Genomic DNA, 24,754 nt, shown 5'->3' with positions numbered 1-24,754 from the left:
TTTGCATCGTGTTTGAAGACATCGCAACAATTTCATGGGGTTCGCAGAAAAATTTGAAAGAATTTTTTTTTGCATTTTTGGGAAAATTCAAAATTTTCAAGCTGTACGAAATCCACGATTAACGGTTGAAATGAATTCAAATTTGGTGTGGGTCGTTTTTCAAGGCAACCCAACGATTCAATCACATAGCCAGCAAGATTCAGGAAAAAAAGTTATTCTCGAACAGCCCTAATGTGCATTGTGTCTCTTCGATTTCAACAGATCAACCAAAATTCAATGCACAAGAAATCAACTGAAGTTAATGAGCGACTCGAAACATCATTGGAAACATTTCTGCACCATCTCATGTTTCTGCTTTGTTTTCCACAGCGCGATCGGCATTAGCAGACAAACTCAGTCACACGAACAATGACAATCCTCTTTCTATTAAATCCACCCATTCCTAATCAAATTAGCACATTACCACACATGAAGCGCCCGATTCAGTTACTGTCAACAATCGCGATACGCGACCACGGAGTCTTCAGCAGGATGAACATTGTATTTAGCATCAACTTCAATGATAAACTGCAAATCACGCATATTACTGGGCTACGCATAAATCGCGTCTGGAAGGGTTACCGATTGTCCCTTTAGGTTACCGGAATAAAGAGCATCTAGTTAACTACTCTAATTCGACAGGCGTCGTACGCGTACCGCACAACTAACAAGAGTAACAACTGTAATGTAACAGCCGCTCCAGACCGCCAGGACATTACATACTATAGCCTACTATACCTACCGGCATCCGGCAAAGCCGGCATCGGTTTTCACAGATGAAGCTCAATGGTGCAGGACTGCAGGTCCGGTAAACCAACCGAATACTAATCACCGGAAAGGTGCAGCATGGGTGCGTCTAATTTGTTAACGGTACGGATCATCCATCAATGACAATAGTTATACCATGCAATCTATTATGGACCAATCAGTGATTGTATGCATTACCCATCTGATACCATTGGTTCGATAATAGCCTATAGGCTATGGTCTGATTGATTGCCTACTGATTGATTGATCATTATCAAAACCAGACATTGTGAAACCAGAGTACACTCTGGTGAAACGACATGATGCTCAGAGCATCGAGTTTAGAGAGAGAGAGAGAGTCTTTATTTTCATCCAACCAAAATACATAACACACGGCAGTGGTGGTGGTACAGAAAATATGCATGCACAGTATTCGGTATTAGATAGGAATGATCGATAAGACCGTGAAGGTCATCTAGTCTGATCACACCAGCATCAAACAGGTACACTTGACTCTAAACAGTCTGGCTGTACAAAATGTTAAATAAATAATAAATAATAAAATATAAAAAAAAATTAAACGATAGTAGCAAATGACCAATGAAGCAATGTCTAGGCGAGGTATGGCAACAGTGTTAGTGTAACGACAAGAGGTGGTCAAGCAGGGCTTTTTGAATCTATTATAAGGCAATTCATGGATATGTGGTGGTAATGCATTCCAGATGATAGGTCCGGAGTAGTCAATAGATCTCTTGGTTAGGTTGCTACTGGGTGGGGGTAAGCAGATATTTCCTCTAGACGAAGATCTCGTGTAGTGGGAGTGGACATTTTTAGCAGGCATGAAAAAGTCATCAAACACAGGAGGCAAACTATTGGAAAAATATTTGTGAATGACTTTTGATACTTTTGACAGTCAAGTCAATCAGCCAGTTTGTTTTGTTCATCTCACAAACAAACACAACATGTAAATTTGTATGGATATTGGATTGGGAGACGACCAGTGGAGTTATAAACGAGTAAATAAGGCAAGAGGGTATATCAAGACTATGGCAGTTAACGAATATGGCATGTTAACCAATGGACTTACGCATTACGAAAGTTTCGTCAGGAACTACGGCTGCCTAAGTTTCTATGCTGCAGTTGCAGACCACATTTTTCTACTAAAGCAATGATTTATGTCTAAAAAAACTCATCGTCATTTTGAGTCCTATTTAGGCTTTATGGTGGCCAAATGTAGAAACTCTAATATGGAGCTAACTTGCTTCGACACTCGCACTTTTCAAATTGATATCGCAGGTATCTTCGACTGCATTGCAAGCTAATGGATAAATTTACTGTTCAGAGTCCTACTGCTCGTCGATACACATATCGATCCTACGGATCGATGACAATCTAATAAAGATTTAGCATCCGAATAGTGATATATTATCATGCACGCTCAGAGAGAGAGAGAGAATATTCTTTCTCGCCTGCACCATCGAGATGCTTTGGCGACGGAGTTGCGATACGGCCCCATGAGGTCATCTAGTCTGCGCCCCCGTTTTTTTTTCTCCTCCATGCTATCCGTGATTGCTGAGCGCCTAGCAGGATAGCTGCGGATACCATTTTTCGAGTCTTTGGTATGACCCGGCCGGGGATCGAACCCACGACCTACCGCGCGAGAAGCCGGACGCATAACCATTACACTATCTCGCTCGGTAAATTTACTCAGTTCAATTTACTAAGAATCTGATAAGACCAAACACCTCGAGATTGTAATACAATGAAAAAAGGAATAAGTATCTAAACGACTTGGTCCATCAACCAATCAAACTCCCACCCTGAGTACCTGACCTACAAATATGGTCAAAAGTAAAGAATGGGGTGTGATGGGAGTGTTAGGCCATGGAAGAGTTGATAACGAGCCTGATAACGTAATGTCATTTGAACTTCTTGATTAACATCGGGTTGAAGCCTATTTGCCTAATGAGAAAATGATTCTTGATTCGGTGCTGTGCTGATCAACCACATGTATCATCACCAGATGATCTGCCTCGCTTAGCAACGCGTAGCAACGAGGAACGCTTGCGTATCTGCTCCTTCCAGTGTTTTTGTGTGGCGTCTTTTTTGTCATGCCGGAGTTACTGCGATGAACATATTCTGAATTAACGAAAAGTACCTTTCCAAGTTTTCTTAGCCTCGCTGGACACACGATTGATTGGTGCCTTCGTGGAGATCAAGTAGAAGAATCCTATCTATAAGTTTAATTCCGCGAACTACATTATACAGTCAGCAATATGCCGGAAGTAATGCAGAATCTCGTGTTAGAGGCAAAGAAAAATCGGTTTTCTTCCATACCGAAATTATCTGAGGATGGTTAGTAATCATTTTTTCGCGTTTTACTATTGAAATAGAGAAGGTAGAGTGTGACAATTCCTAGTCGCTTCGACATCTTCCTTTCTTTTCATTGTATCGCATTTTTTGTGGTGTATTGAACTGATTAAATTGCTAATAAACCAATGATGATGATGATGATGAAATAATGCTTCCGGTAATTGTTTGAAAATTATCTATAATTCTGGTAAACTTTGTGAAGGGGGTATGGATACGTTTTACTATTGAAATAGAGATGGTAAATAGTGTGACAACTCCTATAGTCGCTTCGACATCCTCCTTTCTTTTCAATGTATCACATTTTTTGTGGTGTATTGAACTGATAAAATTGCTAATAAACCAATGATGATGATGATGATGATGATGAAATAATGCTTCCGGTAATTGTTTGAAAATTATCTATAATTCTGGTAAACTTTGTGAAGTGGGTATGGATACCAAATGAAAAGGGATGATTATATACTGCCATTATTTGTAATTGTTTATAATATTGCAGCCTTGAAAATAGTTTATCATCTCAATATTAGGTCCGATATGGGTTCAGTATAGACCAGTTACCATTGGTACAGTCTGCGGTGACAGCAAAGTTCTTATGTCACTTTTCTATCTGTCTTAGCGCAAACTGTAGCCGTCCTCCATATATGAAATTTGAAATGGGTTCGCAACGCTCATTGCATCATCAAAGTCACATCATTATCCTTCTTTTATCTTTCTTGTATTTCATTTCCTCGTCAGACAAAAATGAATTGTTTCATTCCCAATTTTGTTTCAGATATCATCAGTGTCTGGGAAGGAGTTTCAGAATTTATTGACATGCAAATGCAAGCTCAGAAAGGCGTTCACATAGCGAATCTCGGTACATTCACCTATATACACAAGAAAATGGAAATTGGGAACAACAAATTCATTCTAATTCAACGGCCCGTATTCATTTTGTCGGAGAAGTTTGCTCAGACTCATGCTCTTCAGTATACCAAATATCACACAACAGGTATGCATAATAATTTATGATTGATTTTCATCGATATACAGACCACTCAAATCCTAAAAATAGATATGATGGTGCCCTTTATCTGAGCAGTAAGATGTGCTAAGTCATGTTTATGTTACATTATACTCACTCTGGATTGAGCTACTATTAGAACTAGTGATAAAGCAGTATTTCATGACCCTGTTTTCACGCATATGGGTGATAATTGGTGTAAGAAATATGTTGCACAAGGTCCATCAATATAATCTAGACTCTGTGAAGACTGAAATTGTATTCTTCAAATATTGTCTTCGAAGGACATTTAGATATCTGGAATAGCGTCTACCATGATGCGGGGCATTGGGATACTATCTCAGGGAATTTACAAGCTTAATATGTGTGTGTTGTGTTGTCTTATTATGCAAGCTTAAGGAAGAACTAGGTAATGTTCAACACAAATATTGGAATATTTCCTTCCCTTAATGGTAACCCTTTTATTAGCCAAATTGGTTGGTTAATAAACCTGTTTTTTCTAAGATACAAATACATAAATATATAAAAATCAAGTCATTATACAAGCTATCAATCTTCTTACACTGTAAGTCCTACAATCTCTGCTACTTGTGACAATAAATATTCTAATCTCTGTCATCAAGTTTTTTGCAATATTTCATCTTAATTTGATCTTTGATGCGCCGTAGTGATAATTATAATCCCTTGTGAACAGTTGTACACTTCTACCTATATATTTAATCTTCCTTAGTACATCAAGGTGTAATATCACTAATAAATATCTACTATATTTTCAGGTGAAATTCCCATTGTCCAGCTGAATTATAGTGTTCTAGCAATGGAATCTCCATTTAGTCGAGATACTGTTGAATCGTGTGTCCGTGAAGTTCTTCAGGTAATTTTGAATTGATGGAGATTTTGAACTAAGGATAATTGTGACCTCTTTTACTCCAGGCTTTATCAAGGGCTGTTGCTAGCCAACAAAATGTTGAATTTATGTTCCGGGGGATCGGAGTGTTGAATATTCGTGACTCAAAAGTTAAAATGAAGTTTTTCAAGGATTTCCTGAACAGCATGGATGGTTCTGGGAATTTGGTACGGGTGTTAGCCAATGTAAGTATTAAATGCTCAAATTTAATTGTACATACGGGTCATGTTACCATGACCATTCATTTCTACCAATGTTAGGTTACATGGGTATTTTAGATACTCAATGCCACGCTATTTGCACTATTTTCATTATTTTCAGTAACTTCTATCTTTGAGAATACTGTGTATACAAGCTTTTAAATGCATTCCTTGTATTTATTCATATTGAATTGAATGTAACATAGCGTGCAAGGGATGATTAATTGATAGAATTATGTTTGTGGGAGATTATGCTAAGAGTTGAGAAAATTAAGATTGCAGATCGTCATCTAGTTGTCAGAGAGTGCTCAGTGTTTTCAGTTGGAAGATTGCCAGATTACCTGAAATTTATGTATTTGATATCATTCAGTTAATCAAACATGTTGAGTAATGTGTTTTCATTGTTCACTGCAGGAAGTTTTTCAAGGAAGTGTGGCAGACTTTAGAAGGCATGTAAAGGTAAGCGCATTTGCAGCAGCCATACGGGTAATGCTTTTAAGGTTTGCAAGTTCTGTAGGTTTTATGTATTGAAATTCAGACTTCAGTACCAGATCAGATATTCAGATTTGTATCAATGAAATTCAGTGAAAATGAACCAAAAGCTTTTAACTACATCATCATGTAGGCCTATTGATTTATATTCCTCATAATTACTAGAGTACCGTATCGCTTAATGCAAGTCTTTTTTTCTAAAGAGACCAGGAACTGCTGATTCTGTTATGTCAACCCAAACATCACTGTATGGAAGAGAACGACCTGCTACAAATACACTCATGTTACCTAGGTAAGCGTTTGATATAATTGTATCATTCTGGTAGCCACTGATAATGTTTACGCTGTCCCTGACTCTAACAACAAGTTTAATTTCCATATCAATTTATCTTTATCAGCAGTATTATCTTTACCAGCAGTAGGCTACTTGAATATTTGTAGAATTGGATATTGCGTTCACACATTTTCCAATATGGTGGGATCGAAACCGGTGTTGTTTTGTAGCGAAGAAATCAATTTATATTGAATAATCCATTCTTTGAAAAACACTCTGATAAATTGGTGTAATTGAAGTGAATTGATACAAGTGTACATAGTGTAGACCAGACATGGGGTGATTACTTCATGAATGTAATCGATTGCGATTACGATTACTTCTGAATCACGCGATTACGATTACGATTACGATTACAGCAAAATCGGGAAGTAGTCGATTACGATTACGATTACATTGGAAAAGTAATCACGATTACTCACGATTACATTTATTTTGCATCGTACTGATCGTAGTAGTTATATTATAGAAGACAATACATGAATTGCGCTGGAAAGGCCCAATGATATAACAACTGTCTCTAAAAAAGATGGGCCATTTCCTTGTTACGTCATAATGAACCCATTGCCCATTTTATAGAGGACGGTTTATCGCACCCAATGAATTGCATTCTTGCCATGTCCATAACTGCCGCACCCCCAATTCCCCAATAGGGTGGGGAGCGTGGTTGGAGGGGACTCAAAAGTATTTTGTAAACCAACATAAATTATAGAGTATTTTCGAGAGATTTCATAACTTGGAATTTCTATTTGAGCTTTGCGATTTAAATGTCTCTAGATTGATTGATTTCGAAATGCATATACGTCTCCCCCCCCCCCCAAGAAATAAAGCATGTATAATTCATAGTAATATAGGCATTTAGGTGCCAGTCAATACCGCTTCTCGACACATCAAAAGTCATATGCAGTTTCGGCCAACATGAGACTTCACGAAGTGTGTTATTAAAGAAAGACATTGGCCAAAACGTAGGGTATGTGTCCATTGTTAATAGCCGCGCTGGGTGGGCGTGACTAACAGTCCATTCCTTCCAATCTGAGCCCACGATGCAAATGCCACCCGGGCACCCACAGAGCATTAGACATGACAATTTGTGTGTGCGTCTCACGCAAATTTTTCTTTTAGTCTGCTGTTTGGGCCACTACAATCAATATCTTTTGGCTATATAACAGACCGGAGGTCACGAATTAACAACATACAATAAAGTAATTATTGCAAGATACCAGATGTTATAATTATGAATGACGCCCCACGCTCTTCAGGTAAAGCTGACCTTCGGGCGCTGAGAAAGGATTAATAATGCAATATAATGCAATTACCAATATTATTGATGAAATTAAATCTTCAACTTCAAAATTGACTACCCTATGGGGGCCCAAGACCAAAGTTTGGTTGGGGGACGCTTTTGCTGTTTTGATCCTGATTCTAGCTACAACCCACGCTAACATGGTATAAAAGCCGATGGCTATGGCGGCAAGTCCAAATGTTCGGTAAAGAATTGTGAAATAGCGATTGGCGCCCGTTTTGAGTATAGAATAATATGAGAACATAAGTGAACATAAAATTCTGCCTTCAACTTAATGCAGATAATGTAATGCAAGCTGCCATTACGAGAAACGGCAAAACAACGGCCCAGTTATGATATATATCAGCAGCTGTTGATTTTAATGCTTCGTTGTGGAAACCGTAATGTTTTATTTGACGAGTACAAAATTTTAAACCTTTGTCTGCTGTACGTTCGTACCATATAGGTCTACTGCTCGCCAAGCAGCAACGGTGAAACTGCATTTAACTCTAGAATTAGAACTATTACATTCTATAGTTTAACTAAGCATAACCAAACATCAATATAAAAGTTGCTATTTACCTTAGGCAGAGAGGTGATTATGATTAATTATCCTGATGCGAGGTAGTGGCGTCTGAAATGTATTGACAACCCGATATACAGCACGGTGGGTTTCTTACAATCACACTAATGTACATCGAATATCTATTTACTATATGTGGACAATTCCTACGCAAAGACGAGCAAAGCTAATAGGCTACCTCTGACGTAATAATGAGCAGTGGCATTTGAAAATCAGACGTTTGTTCTCTCAATAACTGGTATAATATCTCTTCCTTGTTCACGAGTGTTCAGTTTATGTCACAGTCCTTGTACAAATAAAAAGTAATCGTTCTTTCACAAAGAAATCGATTAAATATGGGAAGTAGTCGATTACGATTACGATTACTTCGGGATTTTTTCGAATGTAATCGATTGCGATTACGATTACTCGAAAACGCTGTAATCGTCGTAATCGATTACGATTACTAATCGCGATTACCCCATGTCTGGTGTAGACAGGCGTTTTCTGATCAATGGCAAGGTTTCCATGGCGACAGTCTGTGAGACTGATCAGGTCAAGGTAATCCCATTGTGTGTTTTGAAATTGATAATCACCCCTGTGGAATTATATTGAATGATAATATTAATGATGAATTTGATAAAGCTATCAATTGGCACACCTGTACGCCGCTAAAACCAGCCATTAGTTGACGAAAATTACAATAATTTAGATTTGTAACAGGTGTGGCGAATGACCTATTTTGCTACTCTGTCTTCATTACAGATAAACATTCTCTGTTATTGAAAAATGTAGCATAATACCTTACTGATGTATAGCATTTTAGACGTAATGGTAGAAAATAGTTTGATTTTTCGTGTGTTGTCAGACTGAATCAGAAGAAGGATCCGCTTCCTCCAATAAGTGAACATCAGATGGAAAATGACGATAAGAATCAAGAAGGTGACTCTACTTTCATATTTATCGATATCTATAAATTTTTGTGTCATATGCGTAGCCCCATTATTAATACCAAAATAAATTATGCCCTAAAGCCATGTTAGAGGTGAACTTGTTCAAGTGGAAGGAGGCAGTCTTCTTGTATTTTAAAATCATAAATCCAAATAAACAACTGAGACGTTGGTGATTGCGAATTAATCCTTGAAATGATCTCTCCTGTACATTGTAAATAATACAGCTATTGATTAATAAAGTCAGTTTATCAATATTTAGGACGTGTGGTATTACGGTATATTGAAATCAATCTCGCAAATCCTTTTCAATGGATAAAGTGTTGATATAAATAAGAATCTACACATACAGCCTTGTCGCAAAAGATAATCAGTGACAAGTACTGCCACACTTTGGAGTGCTCAAGCAAGTTCTGCCGGAAAACACTATCGATCATACTTGGCTAGTTATGTACATTTAAACTGCTACCACTTCTACATCAACCGTTTTTGAAGACGTACTACATACTTTATACATTTTAGATCTAAAGTAATGGTAAAGTAGTTAGTTGCTGACACTGTTTACAATTCTTTAAAATTTTCTGTGTGATTGCACTGCACCAGCTTGTTATCTTTTCAGGTAAAAATTCTCCTGTTGTCACAAGGATGAGCAATAGAGAGGCAATTCGCCCCCATCAAGTCATTGGAATCAGCCTCACGGCGGATGAGCTTGATGACGCTGCTAATGCGCAAGATGGCACGAGAGGCTTCTCGGGGAAGAAGTAAGTCTCAGCGAGCTCTAATCTATTTTTCAATTTGCAGCTTAAAGTGGAGCTTAATATGTTTGCCAAGTACTCATGATCCATTGTCAAGGAAGGCACAATCATAACATCTGCCATATGTATGCCTATCAGTCTATATTGCTTTGTAAATTCTCTCTTGATGAGTCGATTGTATGAGGGGATTGCACCAGTGGGGGTCGAAATCCATTATTTGTCGGATGGCAAAGTCAGAACTCAATATAACGATAGTGCAGATGCCCATCTCTGATATTGAGATCTCATCAAATAATTTTGAAATGACCGAGGCATATTGATTAATGCCTATGCCTAACCAGATGCAATTCTGAAAACTATCTGCACTAGCTATTCGAAGCATTTTTATGATTTTGATTAGATGACGGCATTAGAAATAGCTTTCACAAAAGTCCCGATTCAACAGCTTAACTAATGATTCCTTTATAAAAAAACTTGATTGCCAAACAAATATTACAATGGTCACCACATATTTTTAGGCAGTCAAAGTAAGAGTGGATTTGGGGGTTCTGAAGGGCACTGATTCCGAATATGACCTTAGTTTTTTCAAATTGGCCCTATTTTTGAAGATAATCCATGGGGCTATTTTGACTAAAATCTCATATTTTTGCTGTATGGGCTGGATAAAAATTCGGCTCAGTCATACTATAAAGTTCAGAAATTCAATCTACTTGTTATTTTGACACGGTGAAGACTGTTTTAAATCAAAATACATCAACAGAATTATATTTCGGGGTATTAGATTCATCATAATTGGAGACTTTCACGGATATCATGTATAGAATTAAACTTCGATCATGTATATAAGTATTTACCTGAATACGCGAATAACGTTGCATTAATTGAATCAGTTTTATGTCAACCGCCAATTTTAAATTCAAAATAATCAGTTGGAACATAATATTAATAACTTATCCGAAAGCAAATTGGTTCTTGTTCTATTTTCGGTTGTAAGCAATTTAGTGCAGTTTTTCGAGAGGTTCCGGCGATAGTCTGCCATAATATGTTCGTCGCATCTGCACTGATATCTTTCTTTTGTCAATCAACAATATTAGCAGAAAATATATCAAGATGACTAAACAGGAAGTGAGATTTAAAGCTCATGTTTGCTCCAAGGTTTCCATATGCAGATACCAATTCTCGGACCAACTGTTTGTTGTTGGTGCTTTGTGATCTTTCAAAAAGTTTCATTTACTACATCCCAGAAGGGATTCCATGCAGTCAGCACCTTTCTTAATATGAAATTGTAATCCTTAGTCCGTATTCGAATCTGAGATCCCTCCAAGACTCCAGATTTAAGCTTCTCGTTTGATATGGATACAAGGTATACCCACATTGTTGGCTTTACGGAAAATTATCCATTTACGAGTGAATAGAGATGAGACGCATATGAGTATTTTAGTTCAACTTTCCAGGGACAAACTTGATAGCTTTATACTCCTCTTTCATCTTGGTAGAACGACCAATTGGTACAGGAGAAAATATATCTCCATTGTGCAAAAGTACAATTTTTAGGCTTGACAAAGTGCTTTTTTAACTAACCAAGTTCTCGCATCACGTCATGTTAATTTTATTCGAATAACTGAGAACGACATGAGTGTTCATCATCGTCAATGATCTATTTGAGCGCAGTATAAAAGTAGAAAAATCTAAGATTTACTTCCTACCAAGTGAAATATTCAAGGGTAAATACAGTGATTTTAAGCTTTTCTAGGGGTATAAATATCTTCTTTCCTAGAGCCAATCTGGCAAAACTAATGTGATATTCGTAATCAGCAAACTTGAAAACCCCTGAAACGGCTCCTAGATGTTCTGCCAAATTTTTTTTTTTCCATTTTGTTGACCAGTGTTATATATAGCTCCTAAATTGATGTATACAATTGAAGTTATGGACCTTCAAGAAGCTCTTCGAATGGATATTATATAGTTTTATATGGATGAAATTCACATATTAATACATGCAAAACATGCACCCAATAATGAACAATTCTATACCGGATTTTCGTCATAAACTATAAATGTAATCGGATGAAAGTATGCAAGGGCAGTATTCTATTGCATCACTAAACTTTGTCACACAAAATCGATATGTAATTTGTTAGCACACCCCAGAAAACTTCGAAAGAGCATGGGTCATAATACACAAGAGTACACACTGATACACATGTAAACACACAGGCATTGTTTTATTTAACATAAATAAATCAAAGATGGCAAAAGAAAAGTAGGCCTATTGATGCCATAGCAAATATATTCTATTCATATCCCGATATTGCCTTTCTACATATGCACACAATGTTATGATTATTTACTGAATATCTTAATCAAAACAATGCCATTGAATATTTTATTTATACCAAAATAGAATCTTGTGAGATCTTTCAGAACAATTTGTCGGGTGTGAATTTCTATGTTACCTATTGGAGGGCTTTTTGTTACATGAGAATTTCCGATGAAGTAAGCTGACACCGCAGCAAATCAATTGGGCGCTCACAACTATCTGCTATATAGTCACACAGCAGTTCATGTCCATGGCTGTGCTGGCCATAAGATTCCAATGAATTCAATAAATTTGCAATGGCTGACTAGTCACGGCACTTATTGGATATGCAAAACAGATATGAAAGGATGTGTGCATTAAAAAATATAAGACCCTACCTGCGACTTACAAGCCGTGGATAGTGTTCAACCATTCGACAAATATTTTGATCTTTTTGTTCGTAAATTATGAGAATGCAGTTACCGGTATTTGCCAAAGTAAATCACACATCGTATTATTTGTAGACTACAATATGCACTTTCTATGTTAAGACTGTTTGATGAATATACGAGAAGAATTGAATTCTAGTTGGTAGTTTTCTCTAAATATGTGAGTTATGTATAGGGAGGTGCTTGTGTCATCCGATCAATAGAATTACAACCATAGGTCTGTTCAACATGCCTTGGGCAAACAGGTCTATTATCTCGATATGTTTAACCAAGGATGAACTAACAGATCAACAAACAGACCTGAACTCTGGTTTAATGCAGTGTTAAATGAAATTATATCTTGGAATGTTGGCTCGCTTTCTCTTAAAGGGCATGATTTATTGTCATGACATCATTCACCGATCTGTTTCCCTGGACACAAGAAAAAATGACCAAATATATTTTTGTGTATACCACTTGTGGAATCACTCGGTCAGGTGAGAGGGCATGTGAGAAGCTATATTTATTGTACTCATCACAATGGCAAGTACATATCAGAAAGAAATATCTTTGCCGGCTCTGTCTTACCGGAGTAGAAAGAAAACACCAGGCAAATCTACAAGGCGTACGAAAAAGGCAACGAAGTCTTCAATTAGGTATAATGTCTAATTAATTTGGAACTAGGTCCATTCAGCTGTTGAATTTTTGATGTCTTGAAAGATTATAGGTGTGAATAGCTTATTACCATCATGCTGCATTTGTCATATCATAAATAATTTATTAATGTCTGAAATCCGCTTTTTAGTTCAGAATAGACATGAACGAATGAATGAATGCCTATCATTACTGGTACAATAATAATACGCTGGCTATTTGTTTGATGTCATTTCTCAATGTTAATGTGCTTCAATAATTTTTACCTCATGTTCTATATTACCAAAGTGTTTGAGTTCTGATCTCGGAAAATTTTCAGGCTTCCAACTCCACCTCTCACTCCAACTAAGATCAAACCTGATCCGGTCAATAATGATTCGTTTTCTCCAAGACCACCGCAAGAGGGTGAGTATGGTATAAATTCAAGACTTTAGCTGGGATAGGAATATGAATGTACATCCCGTGTTTTTCGGTTATTCTGAAGGCGTAGATACTGTGTTGACAAAGATCATTGATACAATCAATGCTAAGTCGTTATATTTAGTTTGTAAAAGTAATTTGAACGGCTTCATAGAGGTACAGAACTTCAATATACAATTGAATAATATATTTATATTGAAATGAACTAGGGTTACCACACGTTTTTGTAAATTTCCTCCGAGGACGCCTAAATGTCGTCCTTTTTGTGATTTTGTCCTCTTTTTTTAGAATTTTAGTTAAACGCATCCCAAAACTCGACCGAGATACCATTAAATAGCACTGAACTAACGCTCAGGCGGGTATTTCTAGGTATTTCACCTAGTACATTAGGGTATGATAAAAAATCCATTAAATACTGCTTTGCTCTCTATGCTTTAAACTTGAAATTTACATTATATATGATTTATTCTTTGTATATGTGGATAAATTGCGATTAATGTATCGATTCAGGAATCTGGCCCACCAAGTACTTCATCTGCTCATATCAGGCCCGCCGACTGGAGAAGTTGCCCGCCCCTGCTTTTGATTCTAGTCTAGATAGCCCTGAGTACATAACATGACCAATTTGGGCGATTATGACAGCCTAGTTTAGTGTTGTTTTAAAGCTGTAGTATGTTGCTTTTTCAGATTCGCCAAGATCGGATGCAACTCTCCAGACCCCTGAACCCCATCTGAATCTTCCACCGTCACTTTCTCCGTCATCCACTGTTTGCGCTTCTCCAGCCCACCACCACAGGTAATTCCTAGCAACTGGTTGCTTTGTAGATTCAGCCTAGGCCATAGGTGGATTTGATTTGTGCGTATTCACTATTTGTCTCCCGCCTGAATAGACTTATCAGTGATCTAAGTGATATTCAATTGATTTCGAATCATTGCAACCTCGCTGACGATACTCACCTCCTATCTCACGCACCTACTACCGCAAGCTTGAATGCCGTCACCAGTGATCAAATGCCCAAAGTGCATGAGTGGACGTCCCATAATAGCCTTCAGGTTAACGCTGCGAAATCCCAATTATTGGTCATGAACTCCTGCGATAACCTAACCGTTGACATCGCTGGCCAACCAATTTCCAACACTAAAAATGCCAAATACCTTGGTGTTTTACTGGATTCGGACATGTCCTGGAAGAGTCACATACAATCACTCAAACCACGACTATCGAAGGTATGTGGTCTATTTCGCTGCCTTAGCTACATTCTGCCAGTCAGCGTGCTGTTGATACTCTTCAACGCTCTATTCCTATCAAAGTTACAATACGGAATTCTTTGTTGGGGTGCTGCCTGCAAGAATACAATTGACCCACTGCAAAAACTTCAACATTGGATCATCCGTATCATTGCCAAAGCCCCACGGGGGCCTGGATGTGCAACTGATAAATCGCTTCTCAAAAGATTTGGTGTTCTAAACTTAGAAGATATGAGGAAGCTAGAAATTGCCAAGTTTATGTATCAGTTCCATTGCGGTCAATGTCCCTCAAGCGCACAAGTACAGCACACGCGCGTCAACGAAGAACAATTACCATATGATCAGGACTGAATACAAGAAAACGCATTGCTCTATCAAGTATGCCGGACCCCAATTGTGGAACAGCATCTCGCCGGCTATCCGACAGTCGTCAAGCATGTCCGCATTCAAGTCGAAATACAAGCAATTTCTACTGAATGAATACTAGCCAGTCTTCAGGATTACCGGGCCACGACCTAACATCGACCTCGCCCTCCGCCACATGCCACCCCATTTTGTCGCTTGCGTCTTATATTCTCTGCACTACTTTTCATTCAGTGTGCATGCCTCTTATTTACTTCGCCTAGGCTAAGGTGGGTGTCTGATCTTAATGGCTACTCCAAGTTGTTTCGACACCTTCCTATCTTTTCATTGTATCGCAGTCTTGTGATGTTTTGAAACGATGAAAATATTAATAAACCTGATTGATTGATTGATTGATATGCTACTGTTGTGTATTGGACAACAGTTTTGAGAGCATTGTAATTGCCTTATCACTATGACAGCCTCTCATTAAGTGCCTGCAATAAAGTGCTGTTCGAACTCAGAACAGTATCATGCAAATATATTGTGTACAATATAAGGTACATATGGCAGCTGGACTATAAAAAGTTATCCTCCATGTTGATGCCCATCATATCACATCGTGCATGACCTGAACCAGGTATCAACGTTATCGTAATATTATTACCATGTAGATTGTTGGTGTCAAACTTGTGTTGCTATAAACATCATCAAAATTGCAACTTCAAGTATTGTCATCGCTTGTCAACTAGGCTTGCGTTAAAAAATGTCAACCCTGAGTTAAACTGGTCATCCGAATCCTCTCACTTGTGGTTACTGCAATCGGTACTATAATAACACTTTAATTTCTATTTTACTTTAAAAGGGCTGGCCAGGAACTATGCTACTTGTGTATGCAAAGAGCCATGAGGAACATCCCAGTTTCGTTTGATGAAGAGAGAAAACGGAAAGAGAAGGAACAGGATGCATTACTGATGCAATATCAACAGATGAAGGATCAGGAAGCAATCCTAAAAGAACAGGTATCGTCTCCTATTTCTATAACCAGCATTCTGTCCTCATCGTGGGATCGTTTTCAGGCTTCCAACGGCACGCTTCGTCAATCAAACCAGAAAATCGCGGCTTTCAATCTCGGTGTTGCCGAATGCCTACGCGACGTAAAAACGAAACGACCAACTGATTTTGTTGTAAGCTATTTACGCTCTGATTTCTGCGCTCATTGAGAATAACTTAAACGCCATGATTACATTCATTGTTTTCAAGTATGATATTTATAACAGCTCCACTCTCGCTCATAATTAATCTTCTGCTTTTATATCTCGCCTACAGAAATCATATCTTTTCCAAAATCGACCTTTGACACCACTGCGATATTACAAGCAGGATGAATACAGTAAAGCATTGGAAGAACAGGTAATTCATTTTGTACGTCTTTTGGTAACTACAAATCTATGGAGAGTTGGCCGTTCATAGTTAAACACACCATGCCATTGGTGTATACCGGCTGGTGGGCAGTGGACAATATGCAGTGTAGAATATCATTGGTGAAGTTGAGTTGCACCGATAAATTAAAACAGTAAGACTGTTTCCTAAAACATGATATGTCGGGATTTTATGCAGGCTTCCATGTTGATTCTTTGTGAAGAAAGTACTTGATCGATAACCCTTACATTACAGCTATAATATTTAATCACAATTATTGAAAAAATTTGATAGCTCAAGGTATTGAAATAATCGTCACTAATTCGAGTATTGAAATTGTGTTTTTTGCCCTACTCATCAGTTTATTCAGCTTTTCTTTCCAATATCAAATGTTTGCATTGTTATTTCAACAGGTCAAATTGAGGAAAACAAGGTCTATTCAGGAAAAGCATGATCGCGAATTCATTGAAAGATTAGAACAAGTTCAACTTGCAGAGGAGTGCGTTTCATCTCATGAATTGTTACAATCTTTTTATTTGACATAGTTGTGTAATCCCATTTGCTTAAATGCTATAATTGCTTTGGTTATCATTTTAGTCTGGCTGCGCAAAGAGAGCAGTATTTGAAGGCCAAGTCTGATCAAGTCCTGCAATATCAAAGGGCGCTCTCTGCCCAGGTAAGACATTTGTGCTTTTAAGACATTGGTTAAATCAGAATAGGAGTTGATTCTTCTCGAGTCGCATAAAATGATGACCAGATAGTGTGCTCATTGCTAAAAGTTATTCATGCCTTGTTATTTCTCGTAGTTGGATATTACAATATATCAAGGTGTTGTGATAATTCAAATCGCTTGGATAGTAGGTTCCCAATATGGCAGAACAGTGTTCATCAGAGTGGTGATTGAAGTAATTGGTTTACATGAAGTTTAGATGCAGCGCCTGTTTTATGCTATGCTTATGGCTAAATTAACCAGTGAATAAGCGAGTTCTACACATCCTTTATGAAGTTTTATTTTTATATTGGTAGGATTGAATTATTCACATTACCCGATTGATAGTATTCCAAGTCTACTATTCCTGTAATTTTCATCTCACTCTTTGAGTCTTTGTTTTGAGGTTTTGTTTCAACATGCTCCATAATCTATTGATACCATAGTTGAAGCAGCGAAAGAGATGATTTTTCTCATCATAGTTGCAGTATGTTGTGATGAGAGTTAGTGAGACATGGATAATAATAGCTAGTATTTATTGTATATTTGGTCAAGGAATAGGTGGAATGAAGCCATGCGTGTCGCATAAGATAAGCTCAGTATTATATGTATCGTTGAGGCAGATCGAAGTTAAAAGGAGACTTGTCAGATCAAGTAGATCTTGGCGTCATTTGGGCTTGCCAAGGCCGCATTCTCTCCAGCCGTTCAGTTTGGATGAAAAGACCAGGAGAAAAGATAAGGTTAGTAAGGAAACTGCCGATGTCATATGCCAGAACGTGTGGGAAAAAGCTGGTTCTTTAGATTCAGTGTAAATAACACCAATCGCTTTGCAGCCATTTTAAATCTTGCTATTTTGTATATATATATGAGCCTTCACTTGGCTCGACGTTTGTAGCAATTAATGCTTCATAGCCGTTCGGTAGTCAGTACATTTTATCTGCACTGCAGTGCTTTGGTCTGGATTGGAAATGTTTACTCACTTCGGCATAGAATGGGATTATTGATCACTGTCAACACTATCACAGGATGTCAACAATATAATTTGATATTCAACTGTACAAATATTCACATCAAGACCTCTTTGTTTGCTATTCATCATCATTACTCATTATTCTACTTAGGTATCCGAATGTAGGCCCATGTTAGCAGACAAAATTGATAAAAATAGTCTGAAGGTGAATTTATAATACTATAATTATTGATTATACACTTACATGGCTTCTTGTGAAGAATAAGTATTTAAATCCTCATAGCCTATCGTTTCATAGCATGAGACAGTGCCACCTGGTACCCGCAGTAACCAGCCCACGAAAAAGTGCCAATTTTGAATGGTTTTATTTTATTTAGCATAGTCTAGTACGTTTGAGCAAAGCTCAAGTGGACTAAGAGTACCGTCAAAAAAGTACGATCACTAAAATATCCATATACTGACTGTACATATTTGACAAAATTTATACGGGAGATTTCCATAAAGCCATGTACGATCGTTATGTTGAGTCCGATATAAATTTTTATTCGTAGATAAGGGCCTGGAAACTACTAATTGGCATATGTGGGACACAAGGACTGGCCACATTACATAAAATATATCTGGCACTTTTGCCAAAAAAGTTGCACACCCCCACTATAGGTGACTAGGTCATCAACATGGTTGCTATGGGCCATTGATTTCTCACTGGGTGTAGCTTGGTTAAAACTCATATCTACATTGCAAATCCAACCACTACAACTTATCAAGTACTTTTACAGACAAATACCATGTCTTCCAAACCAACTTTGCTATCCTTTTTCCTCCTTGTAGGTTCGCGGCAAGCCGTTGCCGCTGCCAAAAGCAGAACCGGATTCTAAGGAGCCTGTCTTTGGTCGTCATGACGCCACAAATGAAAAACTTCTCGAGCAGCGTGAGCGCGCCAGAGCTCTATACAAGTAATTATTGGATCTTTATAGTTTAGTGTATTGAACCAGCTGCCATTTCTCCCCTACTTTATGTGTGAGCAAATGCATTTGCTTACACATTCTCAATAATATCAGAATACTTACTCACATTTAATGTATCCTTAATAACCTGGCAAGACTCGTCTGTACTAGTCCATAAGCTTTTTGTGGTTGTTGTGGTTGTCGTTGTCAAATTGGCAAATAGTCGTGGGATTGTAGGCTACTTCTGCGATAAATTAAACTTTCCATGATGAACATAACGAGGTTCCGACACCTTAACATCATTTTAGAACAGGGGTGGGCAAACTTTTTAACCTGCGGGCCGCATTCAACAGTTGAATGCATTCGCAGGTCGCATTATAGTATAATCGGAAATATAAGCCAAGACTCAAACTTTTATTTGATGATATGATATGGCGATCGGCTTATACAGATATGCTGATTGTGCGTTTGGTTAAGCTTCAGACGGCACAATGCTGACATCATCATACCCAGCATGTTAGCTTTAAATAAGTTTCAGCAAAAGGCTTACTGTGTTAAACTTGCCTTTTTCACGTTCTTTTCTGAGTACGACATCAACATTATTTACTGTTTTCTCAAACATTTGATTAATTCGATTGATTTAATTTGCATGTCATAATTAGATATATTGGGCCCATAATTAGAATGTTCCGATTCATGTGATCTTTCAAATTGCAGCAACAAATTCATTACAGTAATGTCATATTGTGACAAGTAAAGCATATCGTGTTACCTTCGACGCCGAAACAGAAGTACCTATATATCAGTTGATGGTGTATTGATTGCAAAGCATTCATCTTCAACTTTCCGCTTTTCATATTGATTTAGAGTAGACACATCATTATGAATGAATTAAGACCGAAGTTGTATGAACAATTTCCACCGAACTGTGCAATTGTGCATATAGAGGACGAATCTACCTAACACATGCACGAAATGGTTTTTACAAGTACAGCACTAAAAGTGGAAGTTCTAACCCAATATTACAATTGTTATCTGAACTAATTAATTTCCATTTTGATTTTCTTGGATTTTTAGCAATTGAAACATTTCAAAATGCGGGGGTTCCGGCCCGAGGCGGGGCTACTGCACCAACTCTAAAATCTAAAAGTACAATATTAAGATTATAACTCAGTCAATATCATGATGAAATATCTCAGGATAAAGTTTAACCAACTATTAATTAGATTTGTACTGCTCATTTTATCAATATTTCTATTACATGTTTCGATGCCTTCGCGGGCCGTAGTTTGCCCACCCCTGTTTCAGAACAACAGCATCAGCCGTTTTTTTCAGTGTCTTATGAATTTTGCATTTTAGAAACCAAATCGACATGGTCGCCGACAGAAAGAAAGAGATGATTCTGCAGCATTTGACAAAACAGAAAGAGGAGATTGACATGCTGAAGCGTACAAAACAAGAGTAATGTCGGCTTCCTTAGCTTCTACTTTCACAAGTGTATTTATAATACCAATGGTCATGTTGATGAACGATGACGCAATTCGTAATTATGATGTTGTATACCGAGAAAAATGATGTGACTAGGGGAACAACACGTCAAAAAGGAGAAGTGTGAAAAATGCAACAATTTCAGGCGTATTCAAGTGTCAAAATTTCGTGACCAGCCAAGTTTAGGAACCACAGTTCTGATTACATCGTGAATGCATAGATGATATTCATTTCAATTTCTGCCTTTCAATATTGAAATATAAACTACACGTATTCAGTAGCTGATTACACACAAAACCTGGTACAGTGGTACTACATTAGAGACTTTGTACATTGTTTAATCATACAAATTTCTACCATTACACTGAAGTTGCGACAACACAGCACAGACCTGCGATTCCTTCTATAATTCATTCTTAATTACTTATGTATCTTGCCATTAGGCTCATTGAAGATCGGATAAATGCTCACAACCGATCGTACGATATGCGTCGATCGTTGGAGGAGAATTGGAAAGATCACGCAAGAAATAAGCGCGTGAAGGAGCTAGAGGAACGAAGCCTGATGAAGACGCCTGGAAAGCTTGTTCTGGAGCAAACCGAGAAATACAAGTAAGCTTTTCATATCCGTGCATCCTAATTTTTCAGTCCACAGTGTGCTCAATTATGAGGTTTGCAAGTACAAGCAGACTTAAATCTGTAAATTTCCACTCAATTACGAGTATAAGTAGCGATTTCAAAAGATATGCCAAAATATTAGAAGAAGAAAATGAAGATATGAAAAGTAATCAAGTAAATAGTTTCAAAAGTAGATTTGGTCGATGGGTCGTATTCTTTTAACGGTTAATCAGAGGCGGCTACTTTATAAATTGTGGGGCGCATCTTCACGACAAACTCAAAATGACCAGTGACATTGCAAATAGACGCAATTTAAAAAAAATTGTTTAGTTCCTGTGATGCAGGGGCTCTTTCACCCAGCTGTAATGACAATTTGACTAATAACAGTGATGAAAACTTCGTAACTTATACCAAAACTACTTTATACTTTACAAAACACAAATTGTAGAAAACAAGTAAAACTGTTTAGTAGAAGTAGTCTACTTGAGCAAGTAGAACAGGTAGGAAAATCTACTTGAATAATCAGAAAAGAGTAGAATCCATTCGTTACGCGATTAGGGTTCCTAAAAAAGTAGTCTGCAGTGCCCTAAATAAAGCATTCCTGTAATTGCAGTCAGTCTCAGCTTTCAAATAAGAAAATGATCCTTTTTATACTATGAATGTATCTTGTGCATGAAAAAATTGACTGTGATTACCTTGTCCTTGATGGTTTTTGCGGCATATACACCGACTCGTGATGTACATACACATGATCCGTGTTGACGCATAACATGAGTGCGTGATGTGCATATGCCGCTGGACAAGGAAGGACATAGCCTTGTAAGGCTTTCTTCCCTCCATGCTATCCCGGAAATGCTGAGCACCTAGCGGGGTGGCCACAGCTACCAGTTTTACTGATCAGGACTTTGGTCTGACCGAGCCGGGGAATGGACCAGGCCCTCTACCATTGCGCTATCTTGCTATAGGCTTTATTACCCAGCACACTTTGAATGTACTTCAAACTCATGCTTATTTTTCAGCCGTTGTGGACAGTGTGAAAGGCGTGTCACAAACTGTGGCGAGTCCAATATCTGGAGCGAATCACGTTACATACCGGGATCAAGATTGATGGTTTAAATTTCCTGCACTTAATATTGTTTCTTGTTGCATAAAGCTTATATTTGTATTTATGTCCTTTGACTGTCGCTTTTTGTATTAACTCCCTACTGTCCTCTGCGTTCACTTCCAAGTATGTCCTTTGTGTTTTCGATTAATGGGTGATATCACTGTATATTTTTGAGAGGGAAAAAGTCATTTGGAAATTTTGTCTTTTGTGAGTAATGTTAGTAGTGCATGCTAGGTATGTAATTGATTTGCCAAAAGTTATGCATGTGGAATAAACATGGTAGAAAGTATGTCTGAAACATGAGAGAGATGCTTGTATTTTGGTTTACGAAGTGTTATTCAACCGTTATCGTGAATTGGCCATATTGGCTTGACATGACTCACACTGAGCGACGGTGAGATATCTGGGTAAACCGTCGATCCCTAGTTAGGGTCTGGGTGATTGAATTGATTCGAGTCGTTAGCAGTGTTGGGATCAAGTCACTACCTTCGAGTCACGAGTCATTTCGAGTCATTGCACATTTTGACTCGAGTCAAGTCAAGTCAATCGATTTTCGAAGGTGACTCGAGTCAAGTCAAGTCACTCGTTTTTTAGAGGTGACTCGAGTCAAGTCGAGTCAAGTCAAGTCAAGTCACGAGTCAAGTCACAATTCAAGTCAAATTGGTTTTTCGAAGTATGAGTGATGATTCAAAGTCATTACATTTTGCTAGATTTGTGAAAGACGGATGTATTGGTCATATATCTTGCATTAATACCGAGTATAAAGTCTAATATACATGCCAAAGGGCGTTGTATCGCTCACGCAGACGTAGAGCAGCTAATAAAATACTTGAGGCAAAATAGAGAATCGAATACGAAGCGTCGAGAAGTTGAAACATTATTGATATGGTATAATACACTTCCCCTACACATCCGTGAAAATATAAACGCATAAACTACTTTCGTTCCATTCAATTCATACAAGGAGGACGGCTAAGGTGGGCATTGCGCGATGTATAGGCCGTCTAAGAAACAGAGATACGTTTGCTTTTAGATTATACTTCTGATTTCACATAAACGTAAGCTGTCATCAGTTCGTTTTCGGTCAATTTATTTGTGATGTAACAAGGAGGCCACTGAAAGGTACAATCAGTGAATGACTGGTTGTTCTCACAAGTGACACATGTGTATCGCTAATAATCCGAACATAACAAGGATACAGAGATTTAATCGACACCGTTTACTTGATGACTTGAAATTGACTCGTAAATTTTGCTCCGAGTCACGAGTCAATCCGCATTTCTGAAGCGCCGAGTCAAGTCAAGTCAAGTCATTTTTTCAAAGTGACTCGAGTCAAGTCAAGTCATACGAAAAAGTTGACTCGAGTCTGACTCGAGTCAAGTCATGACTCGAGTCATCCCAACACTGGTCGTTAGTGCAGCGGACTATAACACTTAAGCCACTTGTCAGCACCATTAATTGATCTTGCTAGAGAAGAAGACAGTAAGATGTGTCAATTCAGATCTATGCAATGGGTTATTACGATAAAGGACAAGTTAATTGCTCAAGCACCCGTAGCTTCACGCCTATATATGTGTCAGAGTCAACTGCGGTGTTGTTATTCACATACAGTCTCATAGGCAGGTGGCGAAAGGTATTCCTACCAGTGTTGGGATGACTCGAGTCATGACTTACTGTCGTGACTTGACTCGACTCGACTCGAGTCAACTTTTTCGTATGACTTGACTTGACTCGAGTCACTTTGCAAAAATGACTTGACTTGACTTGACTCGGCGCTTCAAAAATGTGGATTGACTCGTGACTCGGAGCAAAATTTACGAGTCAATTTCAAGTCATCAAGTAAACGGTGTCGAATAAATCACGCTATCTTATGTATGTTCGGGTTGTTCGCGATTCGCCGGTGTCAATTGTGAGAGCAACCACTCATTCACTGATTGTACGTTTCACTGATCCTCCATCGTTATATCACAAATAATTTGACCGCAAACGAAACAATCACAGCTTACATTGTCGTGGTACCGATAGATTAATCTCATAGAAACGCATCTTTGTTTCTGAGAGTGCTCAATGCTTACATTGCGCAGTGCTCACCTTTACCAACACTCTTGTATGGTTTAAATCGAATGAATATATATTATATGCGTTTATATTCTCACGGATGTGTGGATGGGTAGTAGGGGAGATGTGGTACCGATGGATCAAAAATTGCAAAATGATCTCTGGCCCTCAAATCTTCAGCCGAGAATAGCAGATCTTTTGCTGTCTCAACACTTCGATACAAGCTCTACCTATCGCGGACATTTACATGAACATCCGTCTTTTCAAAAAATATTTATAACCGTTTAAAGTTTGTTGCTCGAACGTGTCATCGGTCCCCACCCGGTGGGTCCAAAGGCACACGACTATGGGACCTATGAGACATACGCTCAGAAACTCAAATTTGTTAACTTGTTTTGTTGTG

At 38.0% G+C, this 24,754-nt stretch overlaps 1 protein-coding gene across 3 annotated transcripts; it reads left to right on the top strand.

Moving 5' to 3' along the window:
• The first annotated feature begins 2,855 nt into the window (after window positions 1–2,855).
• LOC145458363 (coiled-coil domain-containing protein 81-like) lies at window positions 2,856–22,591 on the top strand. Of its 3 annotated transcripts, XM_080336719.1 has the most exons (20): window positions 2,856–3,141; window positions 3,932–4,150; window positions 4,939–5,036; window positions 5,096–5,254; window positions 5,684–5,728; window positions 5,965–6,053; window positions 8,808–8,881; window positions 9,509–9,650; window positions 13,345–13,430; window positions 14,133–14,241; window positions 15,901–16,057; window positions 16,115–16,222; window positions 16,365–16,448; window positions 16,871–16,956; window positions 17,055–17,133; window positions 17,790–17,906; window positions 18,968–19,092; window positions 20,443–20,544; window positions 21,015–21,182; window positions 22,208–22,591. In XM_080336719.1, the coding sequence occupies exons 1-20, from the start codon at window positions 3,063–3,065 to the stop codon at window positions 22,302–22,304; spliced, it is 2,223 nt and encodes a 740-aa protein (XP_080192845.1). In that variant the 5' UTR covers window positions 2,856–3,062; the 3' UTR covers window positions 22,305–22,591. The 3 variants fall into 3 exon arrangements, with proteins under 3 accessions (XP_080192845.1, XP_080192846.1, XP_080192847.1); XM_080336720.1 differs by lacking the exon at window positions 5,684–5,728; XM_080336721.1 differs by lacking the exon at window positions 17,790–17,906 and having other exon boundaries at window positions 2,857–3,141.
• The last annotated feature ends 2,163 nt before the right edge of the window (window positions 22,592–24,754 follow it).

This window comes from Botryllus schlosseri, chromosome 16 (assembly GCF_051294905.1).
Source record: "Botryllus schlosseri isolate E-star chromosome 16, Bs_hap1, whole genome shotgun sequence".
Taxonomy (NCBI): Eukaryota; Metazoa; Chordata; class Ascidiacea; order Stolidobranchia; family Styelidae; genus Botryllus; species Botryllus schlosseri.
The sequence above is the reverse complement of the archived record's forward strand: the minus strand, read 5'-3'. Positions and strand labels throughout refer to the sequence as shown.

Bases quoted from the DNA above. Each gene is read 5' to 3' on its own strand.
- LOC145458363 (XM_080336719.1), top strand. From the start codon at position 3,063: ATGCCGGAAGTAATGCAGAATCTCGTGTTAGAGGCAAAGAAAAATCGG. The intron at 13,431-14,132 runs GTGAGTATGGTA...TTGCTTTTTCAG, and splicing joins TCCAAGACCACCGCAAGAGG to ATTCGCCAAGATCGGATGCA. The intron at 20,545-21,014 runs GTAATGTCGGCT...TCTTGCCATTAG, and splicing joins CTGAAGCGTACAAAACAAGA to GCTCATTGAAGATCGGATAA.